General features: G+C 45.7%; 1 protein-coding gene across 6 annotated transcripts in view; it reads left to right on the top strand.

The window, feature by feature from the left end:
- zgc:92242 (uncharacterized protein LOC436899 homolog) overlaps positions 1–11,823 on the top strand; it is a 28,283-nt gene extending 16,460 nt beyond the window's left edge. For 4 of the 6 annotated variants that reach the window (XM_042062047.1, XM_042062045.1, XM_042062043.1 and 1 more), the window contains one exon: positions 3,190–4,137. In XM_042062047.1, the coding sequence (XP_041917981.1) occupies positions 3,190–3,356 (167 nt within the window). In that variant the 3' untranslated portion in view covers positions 3,357–4,137. Of the gene's footprint in view, positions 1–3,189; positions 4,138–10,734; positions 10,799–11,805 lie in introns of those variants that run through there. The other 2 variants (XM_042062046.1, XM_042062044.1) reach the window with 2 other exon arrangements.
- The last annotated feature ends 677 nt before the right edge of the window (positions 11,824–12,500 follow it).

The raw sequence follows: 12,500 nt of genomic DNA, 5'->3' as shown, positions 1-12,500 counted from the left end.
TATGTATGAGATAAATAACAAGAGAACAAAACAGACAGGATGGATGAGAGAGAGAGGGAGGAAGAGAAACCGTGACAGAGAGGGGGGGCAGTAGAAAAATGGACAAAAACAAAAACATTAAAAAATCACAACAAAAACAGCAGAATCCTGTGGTCTGTAAGAGTTGATACATGTATGGAGAGTTAGTGATTGGTTGTGAAAATAAGCTGATCGAATCAGCAAACTTTTACATCACGGCATGTGTATATGAGCAACACAGGACAGGGGAATAAGACTGTCTGTATGTCAATGAGGTGTTCACTTGGACATGTGTGTGTGTGTGTGTGTGTGTGTGTGTGTGTGTGTGTGTGTGTGTGTGTGTGTGTGTGTGTGTGTGCGGGCGGGCGTATATGTGTGCGGGGGGGCTGAGGTGACTGCCTGCGTGCGTTGCATGTATCTCTGGGGCATAAGTTGCGTTTCCATGGTGACAACACAACCGTGGTGGATTGAGAGTGGCTCGTGGGGGAAGGGGGGTGGCATTGAGAGGGCCGGAGGCAGAGGGTGTGTGTGGGGGGGGCGGAGAGATGGAGTGGTGAAGAGGAGAGACAGATGGGGAGAGGTAGAGGCAGCAGAGAGACAGGAAGACTGAAAGAGAGAGAGACGGAAAAGAAAAAGAGAAAGGGAAGAGGGAGAGGAGAAGAGAGGGAAGAGAGAAGAAGAGAGGGAAGAGTGAATGGAGAGAGACAGAAAGGTGTGTGAGCGACGTCACAGAAAACAGATGCCACACCGTCTCAGAGGAGAGTGGAAGGGACTGTGTGTGTATGTGCTCAAGTGTTTGCATGTATTTGTGTATGTGTGAGTGTGTGTGTGTGTGTATGTGTATGACTGAAATTGTGGTCCATTTAGGCATGCTTGTATGTGTTTGTGGGTGTGTGAGAGCGTGTGCTTGTATGTGTATCTGTGTGCGTATGTGTGTGTGTGTGTGTGCGTGTGCTCCCAGCTCTAACCCCCTAGGGGCAGATCTAAAAATACCCCCTCCCCCCTCTGTTGCTCGGGGCCTGGGCAGCATCTGCTGCCCCCTCTCTCTCTCTCTCTCTCTCCCTGTCCTAAAGTCCTCTCTCTCTTTTTCCCTCTCTCTCTCTCTCTCTCTCCCTGTCCTAAAGTCCTCTCTCTCTCTCTCTCCTTCTCTCTCTTTCTCTTTCTCTCTCTCTCTCTCCCTGTCCTAATGTCCTCTCTTTCTCTTTCCCTTTTCTGTGTCTCTTCAACTCTCTGTTTTCTGTCTGTCTCTCTCTTGTTCTCTGTCTCCTCCCTCTCCTTCCCTCTCGCTCTCTCTCCTTTCTCCCTGTGTCTCTATCACTCTCTCAGTCAGCCCTGACCCAAAGTCCTCTCTCATTCTGTATCTGTCTGTCTCCCCCCCCCCCCCCCCCCCCTCTCTCTCACTCTCTCCCTCCACTACTCTACCCCAACCGTGTCCTAAGCTCCCTTAAACCTCAGTCCCCCCCCCGTTCCTACCCCCTCCCTTCTCCTTTTACACCCGATATGCTATCTCACCCACTGCACTCGTTCACTCTGCCTCCTTCTCTCCCTCGCTCTTTCACCTTGTAACCTCTGTGTTTCCTCTCCATCTTCACTCGCCCCCTCCTTTTTCTCTCTCTCCCTCCCTGTCTCTCTCTCTCTCTCTTTCTCTCTCGCTCCCTTTCCCCTTCCTGCTGAACTGACCTCTGCACCAGCTGTGTCCATGGAGAACAGGGACAGAGAGAGGGAGAGAGAGAGAGAGCGAGAGAGAGAGAGAGCAAGACTTTGACTTATTGACTTGTTATTTATGAAAGAAGTCAAATCAGTCCATATCACCATTTCCAAAAATCATTACTGCTCTCCACTGCCCCCCCCCCCCCCCCACACACTGTGTTTTTCCCTAGATAGAACCTAGAACCTCATAAACACGTTGTAAATGTTTTGCCGTTGTGAGTTCTGAAACTGGTCATCCATATAAGGGTTTTAAAAAGGAAAAGTGACCCAAAGACAGGCTAGAGATAAAGAGGTCCACTGGGCAGCTTGTCTTTGTTGCAGCGCCGTGGCAGCCCTGTTGATTAGGAGATAGACTGGCTAAATGGCCGCCTCCAGTTCATTACTGCCATTGACCCAGTTCTGTTCTGTTCAGCTCAATACAATTTTATTCACGTCCATTCATTTCTATTGACTGTCCCATAGGTGGCAGGATAGAGAGTGGTGGTCAGTTAAGCACACATGTAAATCACCACTGATGTAAACACGCATAAACAGCCACCATCCATTATCCCTGAGTCTGGAGAAGAGCACATGATTGGCTGTCACATTACTGATTACTGATTTGATGGGGTGACAGTCAACACATTACTGAATACATACTGATGATGCATGTTTTACATTATTGTGTAACACGTTTAAATTTGTGTGTATGTGTGTGTGTGTGGTCTGGTGTGTATAACATCTGCAGTTCCATGTGTGTATGTGTGTGTGAGTGCACCCGTGTGCTTAGCGTGTGCAGTGAGTGAGTGAACTCATGCATGTCCTGAGGTGAAATGTCCATCTTTTCCCTCTAACATACGATGGGTAATAGCACCAACTACAATTCTCTCCATATTTCCCTCTCTCATGATCATACTCTAGTTCTCTCTGTTACGGATGTAGGGGTTGATTGCTTTTGCCTCATCTCAATATGTTAATAAAGGATACATTTTAAAAAAGTACCTAAAAGATTCTATGTTTTCAACACATTGCAAAAAAGGGAAACTCAAACCTCTCTCTTCTTTTCCCTTTCTCTTTCTCTCTCCCTCTCTTTCCCTCTCCATCTCTTTCTCTCTCCCTCTCTTTCTCTCTCCCTCTCTCTTTCTCTCTCTCCTTCTCTTTCCCTCTCTCTAACTCTTTCCCTCTCTTTCTCTCTCCCTCTCCTTCCCTCTCCCTCTCTCTTTCTCTCTCTCTAACTCTCTTTCCCTCTCTTTCTCTCTCCCATCTATTTCCCTCTCCCTCTCTTTTTCCCTCTCTCTCCCTCTATTTCCCTCTCCCTCTCTTTTTCCCTCTCTCTCTCTCTCTCTTTCCCTCTCTCCAACACCCTCAAAACATTTCTAGTTTTGTGACTGATGATGTAAATGCCTTAAACTTACACTAATTTAGTACATTTAGTAAACCTAGCAAACTGATTCTTAAATTATCTTTGTGTGTCTCCTGTAGATGTCTCTAAGGACACGCCCTCCTCCTCCCTCCATGGCAACCGCGTGGCACAGCTGAGACGAAACTTTGGTGTCGCCGGTAGCAACAGTGTGCCCACAGGTGTCAAACCTCCAGTGCCCACCAAACCAGCTCACCTGCAGCGCCAGTCAGTCACGATGTCACGATGAGATGACACATACACACACACACACACACATCTGTAAATAAACACACCACAACACACAAGCAACACCATGGAGGCATGCTTACATACATGTACATAAACACAGCACATAAAGGTCAATAAATGAACCAAACATATTTTCCCCATTGCTCCAGAGACTTGGAGACACTATGGAATACACAGAATATACTTCAGCAATCTCTGAAGGTGTCTTGCGTGTGTGTGTGTGTGTGTGTGTGCATGTGTGCGTGTGTGCTAGAGTGTTGCTTACATAAGCACTGTAAATATGTTCATTTGTATAGTAATGCCACTTCCACACCTGCCCCCATACAAACACACACATTCAGTATTCATATAGGGAGTATACAAAGGATACAGCATGCCTGATATGCTCCATTGTATGATTGACATGGTCAGACTGTGTGTGAGGTGGTCATTAGATCTCCACTGGCACTATTCAAGTGCATTATAAGGAAACATAATGTGTGTGCTTGCACTATGGGGTGTCCTGAGGTCAAATTTGTATTGGCCATATGTTTAAAGCCAACAGAAATATGTCCCCTTTGGCGCCCTGTAGTATGTCTTTTTCAATGTGCCACCTGAAACATGGTTGCAAACCCCTACTACAGCACTGACATCTGTCTCTCTGTGTGTCAGACTCCTCCAAAGGGCACGGAGACCAAAGTTTGTACTGTATAGTTTTATACTGTGTCATGTTGGGTTTGTATAGTTTTATACTGTGTCATGTTGGGTTCTTGAGATCAATAAAAACCTTGTACTGGTCATTACAGACTTGTGGAGTTATTTGTGCATGTGTGTCTGAACTGTTATGCCTTTAGCTGATTTCGTTTGCAGAAGTGTGTATGTATGTGTGTGTGTGTGAGACAGACAGAGAGAGAAAGAGAGAGAGAAAGAAAGGAGAGAAATAGAGAGAGAACGAAAGGAGAGAAAGAGAGAGAAAGAAAGGAGAGAAAGAGAGAGGAATCAGATATGCAGCTGTGACAGTGAGATCTGTGGCCATTACAGTGTCCTGTGGGGAGAACAGAGATCATCAGGTCAAATTCTCCAGCCACAGTGTGTGTGTGTGTGTGTGTGTGTGTGTGTACCCGTGTGCGCACATTAGAGTTTATGCAAGTGACAGTGTTTGTGTATTTAGGGAACATGTGTGGGAAAACATAGCCTGGGTTTTCCCATGATGCCTTGCGCGCGCGATTTAATTCACACTGCTAGGCAGCCTGGATACCATGGAGCAAATTTTCGCCTCAGTTAGGGGACCAATCACAGAACGGAGGGAGGGCAGCAAGACAATGTTGACACACCGTAGCCGTTATGAGCCACGTACAGATGCATTTGATAGACATTCGTAGCGCCCAATAAACGGCTCTGGGCATTCCTAAACCAGGTTTCAAAATCGAGAAAATGAATGCCTAGTTCCCAGACACCGTCTCATTTGATATGAGGGTATGACGTTAGCCAGGCTAGGGAAAACAAGCAAGTTGGCGATAGTGTGTGTGTGTGTGTGTGTGTGTGTATGTGTGTGTACTGTGTAAGGGAGACATTTTGAAGAAGGAGGGAAAAGGAAGGAAGCAAGGAACAGATATGGGGGCATGGCAGAGGGAGCAACGACAGACACTTGGAAACACACACACACACACACACACACACACACACATACACACATACACACACACACACATACACACACACACACACACATACATACATACACACACTGGTGTGTAATGTTTTGTCCTTTCAATTGCTGTGAGCTGATTGGATGGAGAAATATGAAGCTACAGTTGATACTGTCTCATTGTTAAAGTATTATACAGTCTGAAAGAGATTGAAATCTTTGCATTCCGATTGATTTCTGGGGATGCTGCCAAAATTATAAACTCAGGAGGCACAAAAATGGGCCTTAACGTCTTCTCATTTTTAGTTTGACACTGTCCACACCAAACATTATGAGAGCCTCTCATCTGAGCCATAAATGGCCAATGACCACCGTTTACCCCTACACTGGTTGGCTACAGTACTACCTGGTTGTAAACCGCTAATTGATAGCAAACTTTTTGACAGGAGAAAAGCAGACGCTAACTGGCTAAAGGGTTTTGGGGTGGAGGTGATGGAGGTGGAGGTGGTGTTAGTGATCTGGTGTTCCACATTGAACACCTGAAGGCTGTGAGTTAAGTCCCATGGGCTGCCACCATCGTGCCCCTGAGCAAGGCACTTAGTCCCAGCTGCTCCAGGGAGACGGTCCCTGTTCTAGAGAAGAGCATCAGCTTAATGACAAATAACATAAAGCTAAATAAAGCCTGATCCCCCTCAATGACAAATCCGCTGTACGGCAAGGTAAAGCTATACTATCAGTTTTGATATCACTGCATGCCATGAACAATTTATATATGATGGGGATGTGGGTTTATTCCCCTGTGCAAGTAAAGTAAGTGATCTTTAAAGGCTTCATATGCTGCTGTTGACATCTGGCACATGTTTTACTTGTCCTACGTGCTCTGAGGGTTTGCTAACATGTCAGCTTGGATGGGAGTAGCTTGCTGCTGCTAAAGCAATCACACACACACACACACACACACACAGTTTAGACATACCCGATCAAACACAGAATGCTTTGTGTCATTCACCTTTTCTGAACAAGTGTTTATGGGTAGGCATGGCATGGCGCAAACACACACACACACACACACACACATACACACACACATGCACACATAAACGCACGGCCACATACACGCGCATACACACACAAACACGTGTACACACACACAGCATGTCAAGGCCTCTGTCTGTCCTTGTGTCTCTCTTTGTGTTTCTGACTCACTGATCTTAAGTCCTTCACCCACACATTTCATAAGCCCTGCTTATGGAATATCACAATACGGACTAACAAATGGCACACCCCTCTTATCACAGCACCAAGGCCTGTGGAGCATCTCAATACTGACTAACAAATGGCACACCCCTCTTATCAAAACACAAAGGCCTGTGCTGTCTTCTGTTTAAGTCTTCTGTGTTGTTTGTCATATAAGGGTGCTTAATGGATGATTAGCTGACCTTTGACCAGGATGTCAATGACATAACTGCCCACACACTTCCTGCCTCTGGGACGTAGAACCAGTACCACTCCAACCCACATTCATTGCGTCCTGGTTCACCATGTCAGTAATAAACACTGACGGTGTTTTCTCCATGCTGCTGTTGGTGTTCAAGGCCTCAAAGGACCAGACATCACCAGACACGTGGCTTAGTTCATCTGCACACTGACACGTTCTTCTGCGTAACCTTCCCATAACCTTCCCGTAATAGTCTAGGCCAGAGTCCTGCATGGGTCCATTTTTGAAGACCCGCACCCGCAAAGTTCAGCACCAGATCCGACCCTTCACTCGTGATAATATCAAAATTCAACCCGCACCCACACAGTTCCTGTAGCACAGTTAGGTCTATAGACTGAAAGTACTTTCAGGTTCTGCTTTTAGCTAGACGTTTAACACATTTTGGTCAACATTAACATGCATGGACTTGATGTAATTCCTGATCTGATGCTATTGGTTATTAGCAATGTAAGACATAGTTGTGTTAGCATAGGTTGATATCAGCTTTGTTACATTTACATCCCATTTACTCATTTGGCAGAGGATGTTTTTCTCCAAAGTAGAAATATGTTTATGTTTATGTTTATGGTTCTTGATACTTTTGTCCAAACCAACTTACAATGACATCAATAAACATGATATTAACATTAAATTAAATATTCATACAATACCATGAATCATCATATATTCATATAGAATTCATATCAACATTGTGCTGAGGTAGCATAAGACATTTTCAAACAAGAGAATGACCATTAATGTTAAGATGACGCTGGACTCTTACTGCTAGTGCTATTACTGTCTATGATATTTGATATCATGGGCTCTTTACCAGAGTGCATGGTCTGGTGATCATCTGAAACAGTTCACGGAAAGCAACCACACACACACACACACACACACACACACACACTGGTGGTCCCCTGTAACAGTTCAAGAAAAGCTTCAGCTATCATGTTTCTGCTTGTTTATAAATCATTGCTGAGGTCACCTATCTAATGAGGACATTTTTCAGACTGAGTAGCTAATCTAGAGTATAGTTTAAGAGCTCACATCATGTTTAACCTTTTTGGGGCGACACCCTGTAACACTCATAGATAGATTATGTGATTTGTGTATACGCACTGTAACACTCATAGATCATGGGATTTGTGTACACTCATAGATAGATCATTTGTGTACACTCATAGATAGATCATGTGGTTTGTGTACACTCATAGATAGATCTTGTAATTTGTGTATCCAATGATTTATGATATAGATTATTTACATTATTTATTTTGGTGTTATTATAAAAGCATGCTTCACTGATCAGGCAACTGGTGTGTTTATTGTCTTTAAAACCAAGCTGAGCTCAAGCTATGGCATTTGATCTCAACCAATATCATTTAGGTTGGTAACCTTATTTAGGAGACTCCAGTCTTCCCTCTCTTGCTCTTGCTACCTCTTCCTCTTCCCTCTTTCCCTCTCTTGTGAGGAAGAGGTAGCAGAGGGGGGAGGTGGGGACGAGTCTCTGCTTTAACTGCAGGGGTCCCCACTGACATCTGACATGTGAAACGGGAGGTGAACAGCGCACAGAAGCGACCATTAATGCAGTGCACTTACACCACACACAACCAAGTCAGTACACTAGTGCACTAACACCACACACAACCGAGTCACACACACTAGTGCACTAACACCACATACAACCAAGTCAGAACACTAGTGCACTAACACCACACACAACCGAATCACACACTAGTGTACTTACACTACACACAACCAAGTCACACACACTAGTGCACTAACACCACACACAACCAAGTCAGTACACTAGTGCACTAACACCACACACAACCAAGTCACACACACTAGTGCACTTAACACCACATACAACCGAGTCACACACACTAGTGCACTTACACTACACACAACCAAGTCCCACACTAGTGCACTTAGACCGCACACAACCGAGTCACAGACACTAGTGCACTGAACACCACACACAACCAAGTCACACACACTAGTGCACTTAACACCACATACAACCGAGTCACACACACTAGTGCACTTAACACCACACACAACCGAGTCACACACACTAGTGCACTTAACACCACACACAACCGAGTCACACACACTCTGTTCATACAGATCATTCACTGAATACCCTACACTTCACATTAACGGCCTGTCAAAGCATGTGCTTAATGTTTAATTCATCTCCATGTAAGCTGTGCATTTTATATGAGTGCTTTCTAACAAGTGTAGAGGGGTTGAGGTCAGTGTTAGTAATGGTCATCACATGTGATATACATAGTAAGTAAGAACACAGTAATAAGGACACTTATATGAAGTGGGGCCATTTAATCAGTTCCAAAGTGCATCATCAATGTGTTCTAGTGTCCTTGTTTTGGAGTGTGCTTGTGGTGAAGTATGCTTGTGTGCTAGTGAAGTTTGGTGCTTACGTTGTAGTGCCTAGTGTTTGTACTGTGTGTGGTAGTGCCCTAGTGTTGGTGTGGTAGTATGTGTTGTAGTGTGTGTTGCAGTTTGTGTTGTAGTGTGTGTTGTGGTGTGTGTGGTAGTGTGTGTTGTAGTGCCCTAGTGTTGTTACTGTAGTGTGTGTTGTAATGTTTGTTGTAGTGTGTGTTGTAGTGTGTATGGTAATGTGTTGTAGTGTATGTTGTAATGTGTGTTGTAGTGTGTTGTATTGTGTGTTATGGTGTGTGTTGTAGTGCCCTAATGTTGGTGTTGTAGTGTGTGTTGTAATGTGTGTGGTAGTGTGTGTTGTAGTGCCCTAGTGTTGGTGTTGTAGTGTGTGTGTTAGTGTGTGTTGTAGTGTGCGTGGTAGTGTATTGTAGTGCCCTAGTGTTGGTGTTGTAGTGTGTGTGGTAATGTGTTGTAGTGTGTGTTGTAGTGTGTTGTAGTGTGTGTTGTGGTGTGTTGTAGTGTATGTTGTAGTGCGTGTTGTAATATGTGTTGTAGTGTGTGTTGTAATGTGTGTTGTAGTGCCTTAGTGTTGGTGTTTTAGTGTGTATTGTAGTGTGTGTTGTAGTGTGTGTTGTAGTTTGTTTTGTAGTTCCCTAGCATTGGTGTTGTAGTGTGTGTTGTAGTGTGTGTTGTAGTATGTTGTAGTGTGTGTTGTAGTGTGTGTTGTAGTTTGTTTTGTAGTTCCCTAGCGTTGGTGTTGTAGTGTGTGTTGTAGTATGTTGTAGTGTGTGTTGTAGTGTGTTGTAATGTGTGTTGTAGTGTGTGTTGTAGTGTGTGTTGTAATGTGTGTGGTAGTGTGTTGTAATGTGTGTTGTAATGTGTGTTGTAGTGTGTGTTGTAGTGTGTTGTAATGTGTGTTGTAGTGTGTGTTGTAGTGTGTGTTGTAATGTGTGTGGTAGTGTGTTGTAATGTGTGTTGTAATGTGTGTTGTAGTGTGTTGTAATGTGTGTTGTATTGTGTGTTGTAGTGTGTGTTGTAGTGTGTTGTAATGTGTGTTGTAGTGTGTGTTGTAGTGTGTGTTGTAGTGTGTGTTGTAATGTGTGTGGTAGTGTATATTGTAGTGTGTGTTGCAGTTTGTGTTGTAGTTCCCTAGTATTGGTGTTGTAGTGTGTGTGGTGCTTGTGTTGTAATGTGTGTTGTAGTTTGTGTTGTAGTGTGTGTTGTAGTATGTGTTGCATTGTGTGTTGTAGTGCCTAGTGTTGGGTGTTGTGGTGTGTTTGTATTCTAGTGCGCTTGCTTTCCGTCTGGCTAGATGTGCTCATCGGCCTCGTCTGGTTTTGGCGACTTACGGAAGAGGCTAGACACGGTCCCTCCCTCAGACATCTCTCTCTCTCTTTCTCACACACACTCTTGCTTTCCTCCTCTCTTTCCCCCTCTTCCTTCTCTCTCTTTCGCTCTCACACACACTTTCCCTCTCTCTCCCGCTCTTTCTCTCTCTCTCTCACTCTCTCTCTCTCACACACACACACACACACACACTCGTTCTCCCTCTCTCACACATGCACTACTCACTACTCACTGCCCCCCCCCCCCGTCACTCTCTCACTCTCTTTCTCCCACTCAGGCACCTCTACAACCCATCCGCCCTCCTTTACCCCCTCTCCCTCTCTCCCTCCCTCCGTCGTTCTCCTTTCCTCCCTCCCTCCCTCCCTTCCTCTCTCTCTCTCTCTCCGTCACACTCAGATAGTCCAGAGGAGCTTCCAGCGCCAGTGGGGGGGCGTGTGGAGGAGGGAGAGGAGGGGGGGGAAGCCAGGCTGCATAACCCCCTGCTGACACACAGAAACACACGCCTGCGTTTACACACACACACACACACACACACACACACACACACACACACACACACACACACAAACACACACACTCATACTCAGAGACATACTCGCACGCATGCACACACTCACACATATACACGCACACAGACACTGTCATGAACAAATGCCCATATGAGCACGCACACAGCCACACATACACACACAGAAGTACGCACGCACGCACACACACACACACACACACACACACACACACTCAGACACACACACTCTGCAGCCGCGGGATTTTCTGAAGGCAGATAAAAAGAGTCCGTTGTGTGCAGGAAGAGAGACGCGGCTCTGTTTCTCTTTTCCTCTCTCCCCCTCTCTCTCTCCCTCTCTCTCTCCCTCTCTCTATCCCTCTCTCTCTCCCTCTCTCTATCCCTCACCCTCGTCACCCAGGGAGAAAAAAGGGAACAAGAAAAAAAAGGGCAGAGGGACGGGGGGAGAGAAAAGCGTTGCGGCGTTCTGAGCCGATCCTCGCTCCCACTGACCCTTGGCGCAAGAGCTCGGTGTGTGTGTGTGTGTGTGTGTGTGTGTGTGTGTGTGTGTGTGTGTGTGTGTAACCACACCATGTGACAGGGCCAGCGTGTGAGCACCACGTCTCCTCCTCCCCCTTCCCCCCGAAGGCACCACGGAGAACGGTCTACTGCGTGTGTGTGTGTGTGTGTGTGTGTGTGTCTGTGTGTGTGTGTGTGTGTGTGGGGGTCTGTGTGTGTGTCTGTGTAAAACTTTCCACGGTGTGTATTAGGGTGCTGGGAAATAATGTGTGTGTGTGTGTGTGTATGTGTGGTTGTGGATGTGTGATTGTGTGTGAATGTGTACAAGTGTTTGTGTGCTGGGAGAACGGAGAACGGTCTACTGCCTGTGTGTGTGTGTGTGTGTGTGTGTGTGTGTGTGTGGGAACAGTCTGCTGCGTCTTTCCTCCGTGATTAATCAGAGTGAGGGCAGAGGGCCGAGGGGACTGCGGCAGCTCCGACGCTCACACACGCACACACACGCACACACACACACACACACACACACACACACACACACACACTCAGAGACACGCACGCACACACACACACACACACACACACACACACACACACACACACACACACACACATCCAAGCTTTAACCCTCAGTATTCCTTCACGCAGACCAGTGGTTTAACCCTCTGTGTGCCACTACTCACCTTCTAAGATGGTTGGGAGGAATGAGAGTGAAAGTGTATGAGACAGAGAAGGGGAAAGACAGAGAGAGAGAGAGAGTGTAAGAGAGAGAGTGAGAGTGAGAGAGTGAGAGTGAGATAGAGTGAGAGAGTGAGAGAGAGAAAGAGACACACACACACACACATACACACACACACACACACACAGTGAGAAACGGGGGCATGGAGAGACACAGAAAAAGAAGGTTGATTGGTAGAGGAACCTTACAGGTCACCTCTTTTATTCAACCCATGTGTGTGTGTGTGTGTGTGTGTGTGTGTGGATGTGTGTGTTGGGTAGGTGGAGATCAGTGTTTAACAGACTTTAGCCAAGTCTACAAAGGTGGAGACAGCATATCAATTACGGGCTACATCTCACTATCAGTGTGTGTGTGTGTGTGTGTGTGTGTGTGTGTGTGTGCGTGTGTGTAAATAACAAGCTAAGTAGTTAATTGCATGCAGCTGAGTGAGTGTGAGTGTGTGTATTTGAATATTAGCGTGTGATCCCTGCGTTTTGTTTCTGCTCGTATGCTAATTAGAAATGACTCAAGTTTTTTTTT

Source organism: Alosa sapidissima, chromosome 14, assembly GCF_018492685.1.
Source record: "Alosa sapidissima isolate fAloSap1 chromosome 14, fAloSap1.pri, whole genome shotgun sequence".
Lineage (NCBI taxonomy): Eukaryota > Metazoa > Chordata > Actinopteri > Clupeiformes > Clupeidae > Alosa > Alosa sapidissima.
Note: the sequence above shows the minus strand (reverse complement) of the source record. Positions and strands in the feature narration are given on the sequence as shown.